This window comes from Oryx dammah, unplaced genomic scaffold, assembly GCF_014754425.2.
Source record: "Oryx dammah isolate SB20612 unplaced genomic scaffold, SCBI_Odam_1.1 HiC_scaffold_3, whole genome shotgun sequence".
In the NCBI taxonomy this organism is placed as follows: domain Eukaryota; kingdom Metazoa; phylum Chordata; class Mammalia; order Artiodactyla; family Bovidae; genus Oryx; species Oryx dammah.
The window spans coordinates 41,485,598-41,505,524 of NW_024070187.1; the positions used below are offsets into that span (position 1 = coordinate 41,485,598).

Here is a 19,927-nt window from a genome sequence, read left to right on the forward strand (position 1 = left end):
TCACTCCTCAAGCATCTGACCTGTTTGGTCTACTGGTGCTTAAGAAAAGGACACTGAGGAAGTCTCACTGCAGTGGACTCAGATCCACGTGCTTCCTGTCATCCAGTGAGGGAGGCACGTGCAACTTTACTGACATCAGCTGATGAAAACTAACTGTTGTATGGCCTGCTTCATAACATGCTCTTTCCTTAATGGCTCATTCTAACTATCAATATAGACAAAGCTGCACCACTAAGACTGGTTTATAGGCAGGTTTCCTGGCAATTTCACAAAAGCAGTCTGATGAAACTGGCTCTCTGCTCCTCACAGCACAGGTCAGTCCCTGTTGAAAACCCAGCACTCTCCACGTGCCATCCACACTGGCCTCCTGTCCTCTCAATGCTGTTTCATACTCGGCGATAGAGGTTGACCAGAAATTCTCAAGAACTCTTCTCTGGAGGCACAATCAGTGAATCCTGTGCACATAAACATCCACCAACAAACCCTGTTCTGCCTTCTCCATATCTCACTCCCAACCTTATGCATTAAGCCTTCTGTAAGCTAGTAGCAAAACTGCAATCCCACTCCACCCCCGCTACAAATCAGAGCCAAGTTCTTCTAAATAAAACTGAACCCCCAAGTACCTTGCAATTCTATAAACATAGGAAACATTCTTTTAACATAGTATAGAGTCTATTCTGGTTACCATTACTAAATAAGTATTTTATTAATCAGAACTCAGATTTTACGTTCCACAAAGATGGGGCCTTTGGGAGGTGAATAGGTTATAAGAGTAGAGACTTCATGAATGAGGTTAATGCCTTTGTAAAAGAGACCCAGAGAGCTCCCGCTTCCCCTTCCACTACATGAGAAAGACTGCAGCAAAAAGACGGCCAAGTAGGAAGTGGGCCCTCACCAGACACCAAACCTGCCAGAGCCTTGATCTTGGACTTCTCAGCCTCCAGAACTGAGAGATATACATGTCTGCTGTTCATAAGCCACCCAGCTCATGGCATCTTGTTACAGCAGCCAGAACGGGCTGAGACAGATGATAAATGGATGGAAAAGTAAACCATGGCTGAGAGGATTACACTACCTGACCTTCGCCATGAAAGCCTTTTTAGTCAATTAGAGCTAGCCACAAAATCATTAGGAAATTCACAGTCAGACAGTGTAGAAACTGCTGCATCTCACTCATAAGCACTAATATTTCTCAATAAAAGCAGAAGGTCATGATGTCTGCAATTGACTTTCAAGTAATTCAGCAAACATGTATATGCAGGCACACTCCAATATAAAGGAAAACAATAATGACGTGGTGTTATTAATGACTGAGTAGGTAAATTGGTAATGTGGGAGATTACTACATCATTCTTTCAATTTTCTGTATGTTGAAAATTTTAATACAAATTTTGTTTCCACTATTTTCAGTCCCATGAATTACAACTTGTCCTCAGGCTCAATTTATTAGTTCTCATCTCCCCGCCCCCCTCCCCTGCCACAACCGACCCCAATTCTTTATTGCAAAGATATGATTTTAGGAAAAAACTGAATCAATGTTTTTGACCTATATAAGCAAAAAAGTTCTGCAAAAAGAAATATACAATGTCAGTTCTATTTTTTTAAAACATGTTTCATTGATCAGATTTTAAAGAGTATCTACAATAGGAAGTGATTTAGCTAAAGCAGTACATAAATTTGTGGTCAATGATGTACTGCATGTGTTTCTACAAAATACTTCTCATGAATAACCGAGGACAATAATATGATTTAAAGATGCACTTTTTCTTCAATAATAAAAAATCCTTGACATATTATATAATATTTAATAACAGCCATATTAATCAGGCATTGCCAGAAGATATTTATAGTCAAATTCTTTCATTTAACATTGCCCTCCCTCCTTGCCTTTACCAACTCACAACTTCCCTGGTGAACGCAAGTCTAAGTTGAGGATATACAGCTAAATCTGAATGTGGCATGATTAAAATATAAATGAAAAGGCACACAAGAATTACATAAACAAAACTAAAGGAATATCTTTAACTCTCCCCCGTGGGAGAGTGGATAAGAATCTGCATACTAATGCAGGGGACATGAGTTCGATCCCTAGGTTGGGAAGATGCTACACCCCGTGGGCCACTAAAGCCTGTGTGCCACAACTACTTTCTCTGAGGCAATCATCACCAGCCCTCTCTAGGCTCACAGATATATCTGTAGCCCACCCTCACCATTCCCTTGAGTTCCCTACTGCATACACAGCTGTCTGACTCAACACCTACATCGAGACATCTCGCAGCCGCGTCAGAAACCAACACAGTGTCAGGAGCTCTAGTTTGTGCTTTATCAAGTCCTCCCAAGTGATTCTATCGCACACAAGGTTGGACAACCACCAGTCCAGGTGAGGGCACTAGTCTCTAAACAGAGATGATGGTCTTTAAATTACCTTAGAGTTAACATTTCCCTGAAGGCTCAAAAACAAAAAGGTCTGTCTGTCTAGTAAAGGCTATCGCTTTTCCAGTAGTCATGTATAGATGTGAGAGTTGGACTATGAAGAAAGCTGAGCGCCGAAGAATTGATGCTTTTGAACTGTGGTGTTGGAAAAGACTCTTGAGAGTCCCTTGGACTGCAAGGAGATCCAACCAGTCCATTCTGAAGGAGATCAGTCCTAGGTGTTCATTGGAAGGACTGATGTTGAAGCTGAAAGTCCAATACTTTGGCCACCTGATGCAAAGAGCTGACTCATTTGAAAGACCCTGATGCTGGGAAAGATTGAGGGCACGTGGAGAAGGGGACGACAGAGGATGAGATGGTTGGATGGCATCACCGACGCAATGGACATGAGTTTGGGGTAAACTCCGGGAGTTGGTGATGGACAGGGAGGCCTGGTGTGCTGCGGTTCGTGGGGTTGCAGAGTTGGATAGTGACTGAACTGAACTGATAGCTCAGTTGGTGAAGAATCTGCCTGCAACACAGGAGACCCCGTTTTGATTCCTGGGTGGGGAAGATCTGCTGGAGAAGGGATAGGCTACCCACCCCAGTATTCTTGGGCTGCCCTTGTGGCCCAGCTGGTAAAGAATCTGCCTGTAATGCAGGAGACCTGGCTTCGATCTCTGGGTTGGGAAGATACCCTGGAGAAGGGAATGGCTACCCACTCCAGTATTATGGCCTGTAGAATTCCATGGACTGTATAGTTCATGCGGTCGCGAAAAGTCGGACACAACTGAGCGACTTTTGTTTCACTTCCCTACTTCCTGCTTATCCCCACCCCTCATTCCAGCAGCCAGAGCATCTGCTTCAGTACGTGCATGTTAAGTCACTTCAGTCGTGTCTGACTCTTTGAGACCCAATCCCTTGGCCTCCGCCCAAGGGATTCTCCAGGCAGGAATGCTGGGGTGGGCTGCTATTGCCCTTCTCCAAGGGCCTGTCCAGACGCAGGAATCAAATATGCATCTCTTTTGTCTCCTGCACTGGCAGATGAGTTGTTTACCACTAGCGCCACCTGGGAAGCCCCTCTGCTCACAGTCAGCCAGTCAGTCAGTTCAGTCGCTCAGTCATGTCTGACTCTTTGCGACCCCACAGACTGCAACACACCAGGCCTCCCTGTCCATCATCAACCCTCGGGGCTTACTCAGACTCATGTCCATCAAGCCAGTGATGCCATCCAACCATCTCATTCTCTGTCATCCCCTTCTCCTCCTGGCGTCAATCTTTCCCAGCAGCAGGGTCTCTTCCAGTGAGTCAGTTCTTCCCATCAGGTGGCCAAAGTATTGGAGCTTTAGCTTCAGCATCAGTCCTTCCAATGAACATTCAGTACTGATTTCCTTTAGAATGGACTGGTTGGATCTCCTTACAGTCCAAGGGACTCTCAAGAGTCTTCTCCAACATCACAGTTCAAAAGCATCAATTCTTCGGCGCTCAGCTTTTTTGATAGTCCAACTCACATCCATACATGACCACTGCTCACAGTAGCTCACAGTAAAAGCCAAGGTCCTTACAATAACCCTCTAGAATCTGTCCCACCAATACCTCTTTGGCCTCACTCTGGTCTCCTTGCTGCTCCTCAAACACAAGCTACACATTTCACAGCACAGCTTTTGCACCTATAGGTCCGGTTGCCTATAATATTCTTTCCTCAAGGCTCGATGACTTGCTCTAAGCCTTCACACTATCACCATACGAAACTCATACATAGTGCATAGGTGTGCAAACGCCACTCCCTGCTGTATGTTTCTTTACCCATCGTACAGTCATTCCTTTAGTTCCAGGACCCCCACAAACACCAATATCCAGACATTCAAGTCCTTTATGTAAAATGGTAGAGTCAGTCCTCCATACCATGCAGGATGGAACCTGGAGCAGGGGAACTTGTACTTATGCCATCAATTTGCTTGCTATGTTTATTCAATTTCTCCCCATCACAACATAAACTCTTTAAAGACAGGACCTTTGACAACAAAGAGCCGGTCCTTTGACAGTGTGGGCAATTAATAAATATCTCCTGAACAAATTTAGATTAGCTACTCAGGAAAGACAATAATGATTGAGACAATACTTGTACCAAGCCTTGATATTAGACCGTTTACCTTTTTAATGGTTTTAATTGACATGATACAATAAATCTACATCAGTTATCCATGGCACACACTTTTAAAAGAATGTCAGTCTTTAAAAAAAGTAGATCATCACTAGAAAACTAGTGTCCAAGATGTCAGAAAGAGGTATTATGTCCTAAAAATAAAAACCCCAAACCCTAAAGAAAAACTCAAAAGAATCTAAAAAAGTAAAAGAGCATGTATATGTATAACTGATTCACTTTGCTGTACACCTGAAAGTAACGCAACAATGAAAATCAACTATACTCAAATAAAAATTTTTAAAGACAAGCACACACACCGCACACTCTGCTACTTTCTTATGAGGGACAAAAGCAAATACAAATGATGGAAAACAAGAAAGCTCCCAAATGAAAACTAAACATTTGGAAGAACAATTTGGTAAGCCTAAAGAAAAAGGTTCCATTCTAGATGGAGTTTGTAAGAAGGAGTGTGTCCACCCACACCAGTTTTACTTTGTGGAAAAAAAAGAGAAAATTAATCCTCTTAAGAAATCCACTCTTCAACCCAAAAGAACTGCCAAGACGGCTTGCCTTGCAGGTTTTACTCCATCTCTGGGGCACACATGCTAGCTAGTTAACCCAGCCAGCCCCTACTACTCTACTCCAAGCACCCTACCCAGCACTACTAAGCCCATCTCTTATTCTGCATGGCTTGGCTACAGGAACTTTAAGGCCAGACTTTTACAGTTTTGGCCCTAGTCTGAATAATTCCTTGACCTACCACTTGCTTTTTATACCACATCCCATTCTGGGAAGTGTTAAAGGAATAAGTCTGCTATACTGTTTTCAGGTAATTTTTGAAAGATTTGAAAATGATGTCATTTATACAAACAAGAAGTCATTTATCCGGCTAGCTCGGTCTTAAGTTGGGTTCCCAGAAGCAGCCCAGGACGCTTCTAAAGTACTTCCTGGCAACCAGCAGGATTCTGCAGAGAGAGCGCCCTCTCTCTGCTAACAAGCCCCAAGCCTATCCTGCTGCTCCCTGGGGAAACCCTTCGATAGCCGGTCCTAGCCCACACACTTCAGTGGCTACACGATCAGCTCTCCCGCTCCCACGCCATGCTGGGTCCTGGGAAATCTGGGATTTTGCTTCCCCAGGAAAGAGGCCTCAGATGCCCCTTTGGATCCAGAACCTTATATTGACTTCACATGATCTTTTTCCCTGTCTTTTTCCCTGTCTTCCCCTCATCCCAGGTAGGAACAGGGAGGAAAGCAAAGACAGAGCCCTTTCCTGGGGACCCACCAGAATGTAAGCTCTATCTACACTCCCTCTAACTCTCCAAATAGCCCACAGAGTATGTATCAAGGTAAGGAATAATTTTTCACATCTATTGAAACCTCTTTTCTACACTTGGACTAGGACTTCAGGCACTCACTGGTCAAAGAGTCCTTTTTTCTGTTTTGTTATCCATTCTCCGGAGGCAGAGCAATTAGGAAACGGGTAAGGAAAATATACATGGGTTAATCTATTAAAACACTACATCACTGCCACAGGCTGAACTGTGTACCCCTAGATTTCCTATGTTGACGTCAAAATCCCAGTACCACAATGCTGTCCACACTTCTGATGTGCATGAACCACCAGAGCAATCCTGCTGCCAAAAGTAACTTGTGTTTCTGAACATAAGAGACACCACAGCACCCTGGAGTGCCCATTACCCTTCCCTTGGAAAGGGCAAACCTCGCTGATCCTGCATCACTGGGCACCTACATGCAGGGCCTGATACTGTGCTGTGTGTGACAGAGTATCTGTCAGGCACGATGGCTTTTATTACAAGGAACAGAAAACTAAACAGGATCATGCCACCTCTTACGACTCTAACAGTCCAGAGGGAGTCCTGCTTCAGGGAGGTCGTGCCAGCTCCCCTCCACTCACCCAACGGGCCTACCCCACTCTCCTCTGTGCATCAGCTCTGGCCCAAGCCCGCAGCATGGCGGCTTCTGTACCAGAAGTCCAAGCATCTTTCTGATGACAGGGAGGAAACTCCTCTCCCCAAAGCCCCAAGCAAATCTCAACTGGATTCAACTGGGTCAGATACCCATTACTGGACCAGTGACCATGGAATGTGTGTGGACGGGTCTCTCAAGGAAAGGCCTGGACACGAGGTGCGGCTAGCATCCTCGGAAGCAAAAGGACAATGTGGAACAAGACAGGAAGCCTTGAATGAAAACAGAAAAAAAAAAATCTGAGCATTAAGCACCACTGTGTACAGATCATTTTATAGGTGTGTATGTGTATACATATGTGTGTATACACGATTATATGTACACATGCACACGAGTGCACTGCTGCTGCTGCTGCTAAGTCACTTCAGTCGTGTCCGACTCTGTGCGACCCCAGAGACGGCAGCCCACCAGGCTCCCCCGTCCCTGGGATTCTCCAGGCAAGAACACTGAAGTGGGTTGCCATTTCCTTCTCCAATGCATGAAACGGAAAAGGGAAAGTGAAGTCACTCAGTCGTGTCTGACTCTTAGCGACCCCATGGACTGCAGCCTACTAGACTCCTCCGTCCATGGGATTTTCCAGGCAAGAGTACTGGAGTGGGTCGCCAGTGCCATATATATATGTAAATGCATATATTACACAGGTAAATGTAAACGCACTGCTATATATGTATATGTAAATGAGTAGAGGGGAGCTGGAAGGCCCCAATATAACCTAATTCAAAGACATTTGATCTCAATGAAAGAAAAAGTCAAAGAATTTTAGATGCTATGTGGTTAAATAACACATCTGAGATCAAAGCAATAAAGTCCCATAGGAATCAGTTGTAGAAGACACCAAGGGAAACGGTCAAGGAAAGGCCACACAGAAGTAGAGAAAAGGAAGAAATGAGAACTAAGAAAATGAGGAAAGTCTGTTATCCAACAGACACGGAGATGCCCACCGTGTGACCGGCTCCCTCCTGTATCTGAAACGTTATATGAAGCGTATGAGTAACATGGGAATTGGAAACATGATCCTAGAGTAGCATTCAGCATACAAGCAAATTAAAAATCCACTATGCAAAATTCACCAAGGCAAAAAATAAGTGATACTTGTCACACATCTGGTCAGAAGCAAAATGAGACCTAACTGTTAAGCAAAACAAAAGGATCACATTCAAAGACGACTGAATAAAATATTAAGTTTATACAAAAGTACTTCCCCTTGGATGAGGTTTCTTTTAATTCTACTGAACTAACTTAGAAAGTACACACATTTCATGACAGAATTTCAAAACAGCATTGAGGCTTTAAAAGCCACAGGTCATCAAACTATGCTGCACAGCCTGTTTTGTAAGCAAAGTTACATCCACACTGATTCGTGCATGTTCTGTCTACGGCTGCTTTCTCCAGGCAGTGGCACAGCTGGGTCACAGTGACAGAGACCATGCAGCCCACAAAGCCTAAACTATTTACTATCTGGCCCTTACCAAAAGCTTGCCCTCCTCTGCTTTAATGTATTGCTTTTTAAAATTCAACTCTGAAAAAAAATAAATTCTGAGATGTTTCATAATTGGGAAAACAATTTTATTTTGAAAAGTTGATAGCTTAGTAACAGACTTACATTGGAAATGTATTAAACAAAATACCAGCAAGAGATGATAATAAAAGAATACTCACAATCTTTCAAGGAGACTTAACCCAGAAAATGAGCCATTCTTCAGCTCGGATATTTTATTGTTACTCAGAATCCTAAAAATGACAACAAAAAAAAAAAGGTAAGTTGCCTAATATATGTACATCATCAATATCAAAGTAATTTAGCTTGTTACATTTAAACTATAGGAACTCTAAGAAGTCACTTATTATCCAAAAAATTTTTGAGATGCTTGAAACAATGCGAGCTTCCTTCTCTTTGAGAAACAACCCCAAATAGCTAATTTGCACATCTTGTCACATCTTAAATTGTTCTTGTCACCCTAAACCAAGATATTTGAAATAAAAAGTCAACATAAAATAGCTATAAGTTTAAGAATAAAGAATGTCATATACATTTACAAAATTAATTTATATAAACTGAATATCTACTTAAAAACTGAAAACTTAATACAAAAAGAGCTCTACCAAGTACTGACTTGAAAAGAAATACAGGGCTTCCCTGGTGGCTCACTGGTAAAGAATCGGCCTGCCAACGCAGGGGACACTCACGGGCTTGTTCCCTAATCCAGGAGATGCCCACATGCCATAGAGCAACTAAGCCTGTGAGCCACAACTACTTAGCCTACACGTGCCCTAGAGCCCGTGCTGCACAGCAAGAGAAGCTGCCGCAGTGAGCAGCCCACACACCGCATCTGGCGCAGCCCCTGCTCACTGCAACCAGAGAGCCCACACAGAAACAAAGAGCCGGCACAGCCAATAACGGATAAATAAATGAAACGATCTCAAAAAGAGAAATACAGTATCTTCTAGATGCCATTTCAATAATACTGAATATTATTTGCAACTTAACTGTATACAAATCTGTATGTGTGAAAATATTGTACTTTTTGCAAACATTCACAGGCAGACACAGGTAGCTGTATTGCAATACTACAACTCATGGACTAGGATGATGTTCTTTAAAAAACTGGAAACAAAAAAATGATTTAAAAGAAGTCCTGGTCGAGCCACCACCGTGGCAGAACTTGCCTAAGAGCAGACAATGCGCAAATGGTCGTGCTTCCTCTCTAGGCTTTGTAACTATGCTCCTTTTGCATCTTGGATGCCAATAAGGAATTTCCACAGAAGGGGAAAAAGCTACCTTACTTGGGAGAGATGGTGACTGCAGCCATGAAACTAAAAGACACTTACTCCTTGGAAGAAAAGTTATGACCAACCTAGATAGCATATTCAAAAGCAGAGACATGACTTTGCCAAGAAAGGTCTGTCTAGTCAAGGCTATGGTTTTTCCAGTGGTCATGTATGGAATGGATGTGAGAGTTGGACTGTGAAGAAGGCTGAGCGCCGAAGAATTGATGCTTTTGAACTGTGGTGTTGGAGAAGACTCTTGAGAGTCCCTTGGACTGCAAGGAGATCCACCAGTCTATTCTGAAGGAGATCAGCCCTGGGTGTTCTTTGGAAGGAATAATGCTAAAGCTGAAACTCCAGTACTTTGGCCACCTCATGCGAAGAGTTGACTCATTGGAAAAGACTCTGATACTGGGAGGGATTGGGGGCAGGAGGAGAAGGGGACGACAGAGGAGGAGATGGCTGGATGGCATCACGGACTCGATGGACGTGAGTCTGAGTGAACTCCGGGAGATGGTGATGGACAGAGAGGCCTGGCGTGCTGTGATTCATGGGGTCGCAAAGAGTCGGACATGACTGAGCGACTGAACTGAACTGAACTTGGGAGAGTGGAAATAACGAGATAAATGAAAAAAACAGCCTTAGAAGAGTTAAATTAATGGCTCAAGACCATACTAGGAAATGGCAGAGCTGGAATAGGAATCCTGGTACACCTCACTCCAAACCCCCTGTTCTTCAATGTATATACACCAATGCTGGTCAAGAGATACCCTTACTGGCATTTTAGGCTGAAAACTCTCCATCCCACAAGGTGCTGTACAACTTCAGGGGCAGACTCTTCACACTGGGTACAGGCTGAGGGCTGCCCCCAATCCAGAATGGGCAACACTGTACATACAAATGTTAACAGAATACCCCTGGGTCATAAGGTTTCAGGCACTCATTTTCATTTTGTTTACTCTCATCTTTCTTTAAAACAAGAGTCCATTATGTGTATGAAAGCAAGCAAAAAACAATAGCCATTTGACTGATTTTCTTTAGTTTGAAGTTAAAAAAAAAACTAATGCAAATTAACATTTCACAGCATTTCTGTGATAAAGTCAAGCTTACATGTGCTTGAAGCCCAGCTCTATCATGTTCAATTACACTGGTCATGAGCAAGTCACTCCATTTCTCTGTAATACAATTCCTCATTTATAAATGGGAAGGACTGTATCTATTGATACCTCATATAATTCTAGAAAGAAAGCAGCAAACACCTATCACACTCAATGAGTATAATGTTTCAAATTCTGTTTCCTTGGTTCTAAGACACACATCTTCCCTCATTTTAATGTTTCTGAAGTCAAAATGTATCTGGCAATCAAAGCATATCACTATGCAGCATTTTCCCTCTCCTCCAACCTGTTACTAAAGCAAGGATAAGGCCTGAACCACTGGAACCAAGAAAAACATGGTAATCAAGAACGTGCCAATTAAAACATCATTTTCTCTAATCAAAGCTGCCAAAGGACTTTAAGTAAAGTAGCAGGCATGGGCAAAAGCAAACTTGGACTTGGACAAGGCCACAAAGGTCACTGTAACAGCATTTCTCCGGCAGTCCACACCCAAGAGCTATCAACCTTGCCTTCCTAAACAGGCAGGGGTCCTAAGCTAAGAAGCCACCGAATCTAACAAGAAATATATTCAATGATCTAATTTAAGCATGACTTATACCAAAGAGTTCAGCTTTTGTAAGAGGGGGAGGTAAACAAATGATGGTATTCCAAACAACAAAATTGTGCACATCCATTAAAAAATGATCCTTTTAAAGGAAACTTGATAAAAAGGAGAATGCTTATAATCAGTTCAAAAGTAAAGAACAAAACTGACACCATTGACTGGAATGAATATAATGCAGAGACAAAAAGCTTTGGAAGAAATACATCACAATGATCACTATCTTGGTGATGAGGCTCCTACTTCTCTTAGTCTTTATAATCTTGCAGTATTTTGAAATATCTAGAATGACTCTTCTCTTTGAAATAGACTTTGATGATAAACATAAGAATCTTAACTACCAAGTACAGCTTGAAATTGAGCTAATTTTGAGTATATCTTAGAAATAAACATTGAAGTAAGGAATACTTTATTTCTGCTGAGATTAAAAGCTCACATTTCAATATTTACATTCAAAAAAGATTTATGTAGTGACTGCAACTTAAAAGGCAGTTAAAAGTAGTGCAAAGAACAATGTGGTAGCTATCTCAAGCTTTTGAGACCTCACCAGTAATAAATGACTCAGTCTCTGACAAATCACTTCACTTTTCTACGTAGACTTCTGTTTCATCACTTTTAAGACAGAAGAGATTAGGCAAGAATGATCTCCATTCTTAAAAGAAGCACCTTCCAACTTCTTTTAATTTTTTATAATTATTCATGTTGTAATGAGCAAAGCTGAAGAAACTGATGGTGACTGAGAATTTACAAGCAATGAACCAAAAGTAAGGAAATAAAGGAAAACTACACAAAGCTACCAAACTCACTGCCAACCACTATGCTGTTTCAGAATGAAGAATGAAACCTACACACAGAAGTAGCTTGGGAAAAACTGCCAGGATGGGGACTGAATTACAGTCAGTGAGATTTGGTATTGCTTCAGCAAAAGGCCTGTCATTTGCTCAGTCATAAAGGCTTTAGTACAATAAATGACAGACTTTATTGACGAGAGTAAAAGGAAGATATTTTATCACACTCAAAAAGTTTATAACTGTATCCTTAAAAATATAGTTTACAACCTCATGTTAATATATTCAATCTACACATTACTTGATGTGTTTAAGGATTTTTGCAAGAAAACAGCATCGGTATGAATAAATCTACTCTGCAGTTTTTATACTCAATTTTGAGATAGAGGGACTGTGGAACTAGGAAGTGCATAATATCATGTATCATTATAAACCTAAAACCTATTCATAATCAATATTTTTGCTGACACCTTTGAAATTTCAAACTTTCTAGGAGGTAACTAAATGAAAAATGTAAAACTTGACCAGTTATAAAGCTTATATATACTCATTTCTGTTCTATACTGATGATGTTACCACCGCACAATCTACAGGCAACACTCAGGAATGCTTTTATGGGTTCATGCCTCTGGAATTCAAACACAAGAGTTGGATGTCCACTCCTACCCCCCAGAAACAAGTTAGTTCGGTGTGTAATCTATGCCTGAAACATGAAAAAAAAGGAATACGACAAAATGTAGACATTTTTTTTTTTAAATCAAAAGGTTATGGAGCAGAAAGAAATAAAAATTCAGCATTACAATTTCTCAGTTGCATGCTATTTCAACTCCCAGAATGGAATGCTGTTCATAGCATCACATTCTGTATGGCAGAAGACACAGAATCATTTTCCTTTTGAGAGGAGCTGCAAATATATTTCAAGAGCATTCAGAGCAAACGTTAGGAATGTAACTCTTAAAATCAATATAATTTCCTGAAAGAAAAGAAGATAGTCAAAAAAGATAAATAAGAAAAAAAAAAGATAAATAGGGTCATTAGAGTGGGTTGAATGGTGTTCCTCAAAAATGTATGAAAGTGAAAGTGTTAGTCATTCAGTCATGTCTGTCTCTTTGTCACTCCATGGTCTGTAGCCCACCAGGCTTCTCTGTCCAGGGAATTCTCAAGGTAAGAATACTGGAGTGGGTTGCCCATTCCCTTCTCCAGGAGATCTTCCCAACCCAGGGATCAAATTTGGGTCTCCTGCATTGCAGGCAGACTCTTTACATACTGAGCCAGCAGGGAAGACTCCAAAAGGTAAACCAAGAACTTGTGAATGCTACCTTAATTAGAAAAAAGCTATCTGCAATGAAGTTAAGGGTTTCAAGATAAAACCCATCCTGGATTAGGCTGGGCTCTAAACACAGTGACGGGTGCCCCAGAAAGAAAAGAGGACTCAGAGGCACATGTGAAAACAAGGGCAACCTTAAAAAGAGGAAAAAGAGAAAATGAAAGATAGGCAGATATACCTAATATACAGGCATAATAACCAAAGATTTTACAGATCTAAGGAAAACAAAACTATGTTCTTAAATGTAGTGTATTTTTAAAGCTTATTTTTTTTACTTTTAAAAATCCATAGCAATGTTAAAAGATACATAATATTTACAACCACTATCAAAGGCAAAGGACTGATTTCCCAAATATATGAAGAGCTCTTTTTAAAAAAATCCCCAATAGAAAATCTAGCAAAGGCCAACAGACAGTTCATTGAAAGTAAACACTAGTGGATCACAACCACATGAAGGGATATACAGCCTTAATTACAAAAGAAATGCAACTTACTACAACAGGATGCCGTAAGTCACTTATCAGAATGGGGGAAAATGTGGTTACACATTTGGATTCAGACAGGAATAGCCACTCACATTTAGCTATAAATTAGTATAATCACTACAGAGGGCAAAAGTACAAATGCATATATAATATGTGACCCATTAATTCCCCTTCTGGAAATTTACCCAAAAGACACACTTTGTTGCTGTTGTTTAGTCAGTAAGTCATGACTGACACTTTTGAGACTGTAGCCCACCCGCCAGGCACCTCTGCCCATGGGATTTCCCAAGCAAGAATACTAGAGTGGATTGCTATTTCCTTCTCCAAAAGACATACCTGCACATGTATGAAATATAGTACATGTTAAACATTATATAATTATATATTTAGATAACAAAATTATGCATTGCTCTATTGTTTATAAAAGCTAATTACTGAATATGTACATTGGCCCCAGGAATATGGAATTGAGGTTTAAGTCATCCATTAAATGGATACCATGCATAATGGGGGCTGGGGGCGCGGAGGTGGTGGAGAGGAAGCTTTTAGCTATTCATACAGATCAGACACACTGAAGACTGAGGGCATATATTTACATTTTAAATGGTTCCATCCCTTGACATTTTTGATTTGCTAAAATAATAATACAAATTGATTTTCTACTAGATTTATCATGTAGAAGAGCACCTGTTATTGCTACATCTTTATCAAGTGCAAGAAAAATAGACAATATGGCTAGGCTATGCTTCTGAGCTGCTAACTTACACAATGGGCACACTGCCTAAACCTTTAGGGCCACCTGTGATAAGCTAAAATCAGAAATGTTAACTCCTCGAAAGTGAATGTTTAGTACTTTGCTTCATTTATCCCATTAATGAAAACTGGTTATTTCCCATGTTCTCTTGTGGGCAGCCAAATACAACCCGCCACCTGTTTTCTTGACAACCCATGGGCTCTAAGAATGGTTTTTTATGTTTTTTTAATGGCTGAAAGAAAACCAAAAGAATGATACTTTATGATACATGAAAAAATCTATGAAATCCAAATTTCAGTGTTCTTAAAGTTTTATTGCGACACGACAATGCCCATTTATTCACATATTGTCTGTGGCGGCTTTGATGCCATGACAGCAGATTTGAGGAGTGAAGGAGACCGGCCAGGAAAGTCTAAAATATTTACTGTCTGGCCCGTTACAGAAAAAGTTTGCCAACTCTTGTCTTAGTGTACTCTGTCTCAGCTTATTCTCTGTTTTCAGGCAAATGAAAATCAAATGCTAATTTCTAAATTAATTCTTCCTACCAAGTAAGAATAAGAGTATCTACTGCATTTCAAAACTCTCCATTGATTTGAATAATCTTTATTTTAAAGTCACATTTAATTCTGCAAGGCATCAGCAATTACACACATTTTGCCCCACATGCTACCTGTTCATCAGTGCATCCTTCTGTTAACTAGATGCACTCATTCATTCCTGCAGAAAGAATTCTGGGTGGTATGCTCTGTCTCTGTGGGTCAAAAAATGTTTTGTCCTCGCTCTGTCACATCCTCTTGTTATAACAGCACTTCTCATTATCTGAAATTACTCCGCTCAGATATTGGTCTGTTTACATGTCTCCCATGACAAGGTAAAATCCATAAAGCGTGGGGATCTTTTTCGTGACTGTCACCACATCCCCACAAAAAAAGGTCATAATGGTGAACACTGGAGAGAGTCTATCTTGCAGCCATTCTTTTTTATGTGGATACACACTCATTCACTCCTCACAAGAACACCATGGAACAGGCACTATTGTTTTTTCAAAGACAGTAACAACAGAAAATTTGCAAGCTGGGCAACTTGCGCAGATTCATATTCAGACCAAGTAGCAGAGTGAAGAGTCTAACAGTGCCTGATACATGAGAGACTCATGGGGCTAGGGGAGGTGCAGGACTAAGATCTCCCTTCTGGACAGAGCCTGTGCAGAATAGCAGGCAACTGACCACTTCCAGCTGCGAATGTCCAGAAGATCTGCCTCAGTTCCAAGCAGAGGCCACCCACTTTGCCGGCAATGCCAGTCCAGGACTGAGCTCCACAGTGATAAGCAGGTTCTCCATCCCTGGTCAGTACAGACTCCCCAGTAGTCCTGCTCTGCACCAGAGCTTCCTGCCAGGCGGCCAAAACCCTCTCATAGCTGCAGGTAGTCTGCACCACCCAATCTTCCTTCCTTCTCTCTCCTTTCACAGGAGCTAGACTTGCATCCCAATCCAGAGGCTTTCCATAACTTTTGCTTCATCTCCTTCTTCCCTTACCCCCCAAGTTAGTTTCCAGAGTTATTCTTCTAACCCCACTCCGGCATGTGCTTCCCAGAGGATCCAACTGATAAGACACCTACAGTATCTGTTCGGTAAATGAGTGAAATAAAATTATGGCTGGGTTTAAGGTTCTGTGTTCAAAGATCCCTCTATAAGGGATTAATGATACAACATATACAATATCCAAGCACCTAGTCATACAACATCTACAATATCCAAGCACCTAGTCATACATCTACAATATCTAAATTTCAGTCCCATGCTCATTTCTTCTCTGAGACCTACTGAAAAAAGTTTGGAGGGGACAGGGGCAGGAATAAAAACAATATCTACCAGAAAATGCCTAGATTTCTTTTATGTGCATGTGTGTTCAGTTGTGTCTGACTCTTTGCAACCCAACACAGACTCCTCTGCTCATGGGATTTCCCAGGCAAAAATACTGGAGTGGGTTACGATGCCCTCCTCCAGGGGAACTTGCCAACACAGGGATGGAAAACCACATCTCCTGCGTGTCAAGTGGATTCTTCACCACTGAGCCACCTGGGAAGCCCTTTCCTCTTTTAATACTGCAGTAAAAGTTGTCTTAATATACTTTCCCCCACATTTTAACGCTCCTAAAATAAGGACCATCTTAAAATAGAAAAAAAAAAAAATGTCCAGCTGCTAGAAAAAGGAATAAGTTATCAGTAGCTGTTCCTACTGGCAAATACACAAACTGTGGCTGAATGTGAAGTCTGAATCCTTAACGATGGCTTAATGTTGATACATTAAGGTTTCACCATGATACAGCACTGAAATAAAAAGTCATGTAATGGGAGACTGCATATTATATGACAGTCAGCATAATTAAAGGCAGCAGAAATGTTAAATCTCCCAGAATTTAACATTTAGGAGAGGCTGGTGGGATTCATTCATGTGTCATGGAGAACTATCATTCAAGCAGCTCACATCTCTCATAAGCTGCCAGCTAATTTATAAGCAAAGCAGTTACATTTCAATGAAACATGATTCAATGGAGTTGGAGGAAGTTTGTTAAATTAACCAAATAAAAAGTACAAATAAAACCCTAATATTCCTTACAAACAGCCAAATTATACTGCCAACTCTAAAGATGCAAAAGAAAAAGTCAAGATCACTTATAAAAAGCTCAGTAGTAAAAAAAAAAAAAAAAAAAAGCTCAGTAGTTTACAATACATGCACCATGCTGTCCAATATCTTAAAATACATTTATCATTTATACATAGAAAAGAAAAGGGGACTGATAAAGGGGTAAAATGTTATTAATAGTCAAAACTGGCAAATCTGGGTATAAAATGAGGGTTCTGCCCATTATTCATACTCTTTCAACTTTCATGTTTGAAATTATTTTCAAAGAACAGTATAAAAAGTTTTGTATTAAAATGACACTTTGCATGACAAGAACGGTGAAGTGCTTCAGAAGATTTCTAAATGAGATGGCTGGGTGTCCTCTTCAGTACTGAAGAAGTGGTATTTCACGGTGTGGGGAAAAAACACTGACATTTTTAAAGAAATTAGCTCCCTTAGAAAAAAAGCTGTTTGGAAACAGGCATCTGACTGTTGATGGCATCTTAGCAGCAAATATCGGCTGCTTTTTTCTTCTCCATCTGTTCCTCAAGTTGGTTGGATACAGGCGCTCGTAGACCCATCCTTCACATCTCTCAATTCTTCTTCATAATTCTTAAACCTTCTGCTTTGACTTTTAGAAGAAATCCTCGGCTCGGTTTTCCCGACCACTAATTTTCTCAGTCTGACGCGGTTCCTATTTTAATCTCGAGCCCCGGTGCTGCCCCCAGCCGCCACAGTCTAACATTACAACCTCAGGGTTAATGTCTCCTCCAATTGCCTCCTTTTCTCCATAACTCCCTTCCTGCAACAGCTGTTGCTTTCTGGATGTGTCCTTCTCTTGCATCTGAGACTAGGAATTAAAAGTTTCCTGTATTAACTTCTTGATCATCCTGCTGATTTCCTCTCGCATGCCTGATGACTCATGGCTGCTTGCTCATCTTTACAAACGGAGGTCTGGATCAATGCAGATTCCCCGCTGAAGGTGGTTTCTTGAGCACAGATGAAAATAATGGGGAATAAGCAGGAAAGGGAGGTGAGCAAAAAGCATTCATCTCAAGGCACAAAGTCTAATCATCCTTGGAAAGCAGGGACACAAACCTGGGGTCCCCAGTGACGAAAACTTCAACTTCTGGCTATAGTAAGCTACCGGTATTCTGCCTGGACACATCTCCCAGCTTATTAAGAACTCCGCTAAAGGGCTTTGCTGCAGAGGCGAACCCTACCACCAAGCCCGCTGAGTCAAACGCAACGAGACCTGGTTCCGAGCTATTCATTCCTGGCCATCACTCTCCTCACCACTTCTGCTGCCACTCCCTGGAGTTTCAATTCTTGGGAAATCTTCCAGGATCCTGTGAAGAAAACTTCATTTGTGCAGTTACTCCCTCTTCTGTCTCTATTGGGTTGTAAGTTCCCGCACCGCGCAGTTTCACCATCAATCTGATCCCATCTGTTTTATTTATTCCACTGCATCCTCAGTGCGCCTGGAGCACTGCAGCACCTTTCTCAGTTTTCAGCCCCATTAGTTACGGGTCTGTTCATATTTTCATGTTTCTTCTGTCATTTTCAACAGAATTTTGGAAGCAAAGAAGAAAAAGTAAACAAGTGTGGTTCAATGTATATCCACTGAGGGGGTTGTAAAAGAGTCATTTCCTAAGAGTGGAGGGCTCCCTCCCTCTGCTGCATCCTCTCTGGATACTACATGACTGGGGTCAGGCTTCCTGTCTGGCCCATCGCAGCCCTGCACACAGGGAGGCTAGCCTTTCCCTTTGCGTTGCCAAACCCATAGAAAAATCTCAACCACCTTTCACTTGGAAGAAAGATGACGTTTAATCACAAGGGTACCTGCTTAAAACAATGCCTCATAGGTCCACCAAAGGTAAAGCTCCAGGTGCCCTGTAAAACAATCAGGTGTCACTGAGTAAACCCATTTGTGAGTGCCACGGGCATCTGGTGCAGTATCCAACCGCCACAGGCTAAACAAGGGTGTGGAGTCATATGTGGGGGAGGAGATGCAAGAGGGAAACTGTAGTTCTGTTCCCTCACCTGGCCACTATTAAAGCACAAAGCTCAACTGAACAACTTTAAAAGCTCTTACTGGCTTTATTAGGGCTTCTCTGGTGGCTCAGATGGTAAAGAATCTGCCTGCAGTGCAGGTGCTGTGCTTAGGCACTCAGTCTTGTAAAACTCTTTGGGACCCCATGGACTGTAGCCTGCCAATCTTCTCTGCCCATGGGGATTCTCCAGGCAAAATTACTCGAGTGGGTTGCCATGCCCTCTTCCAAGGGATCCTCCCAACCCAGGAATCAAACCGGGGTCTCCTGCATTACAGGTGGATTCTTTACCAGTTGAGCTATAGGCAAGCCCCTGCAGTGCAGGAGACCAAGATCTGATTCCCTGACCAGGGATCAAACTTGCGCCCTCTGCAATGGAAGCATGAATTCTTAACCACTGGACTGGCAGGGAAGTCCCTGAATAATTTTTAAAAATTAGACAGCAAGTCAAAGATATCACCAACTAACATATTATTATAGGGTCACAATATAATTTATCACCAGACACATTAATAATTACAGCAAGACAACAGGTGTTAACCTGGGCATATGGTCATCCTTAATACTCAAATGGTTCATTAAATAACCTTTCAAGTTTCCAGGCATTTCTATCAAAGATTGACATTTTAAGGCCTGCTTTTTCTTATAATTATTTCAGAATTTTTATTCAGTAGTTTTATAAATAAAAGAGCTGATCTGGTGGTTCAGATGGTAAAGAATCTGCCTGCAAAGCAGGAGACCTGAGTTTGACCACTGGGTCAGCAAGATGCCCTGGGGAAGAGAATTCTACCCACTCCAGTATTTTCGCCTAGAGAATTCCATGGATGGAGGAGGCTGGCGGGTTACAGTCCCTGGGGCTGCCACGAGCA

At 41.6% G+C, this 19,927-nt stretch overlaps 1 protein-coding gene across 2 annotated transcripts in view; it reads right to left on the reverse strand.

Annotated features, from left to right (window-relative positions):
* ADGRA3 (adhesion G protein-coupled receptor A3) overlaps positions 1-19,927 on the reverse strand; it is a 130,456-nt gene that overhangs the window by 86,765 nt on the left and 23,764 nt on the right. For both annotated transcript variants that reach the window (XM_040237930.1, XM_040237931.1), the window contains exon 2: positions 8,204-8,275. In XM_040237930.1, coding sequence (XP_040093864.1) covers positions 8,204-8,275 — 72 coding nt within the window. The remainder of the gene's footprint in view (positions 1-8,203; positions 8,276-19,927) is intronic.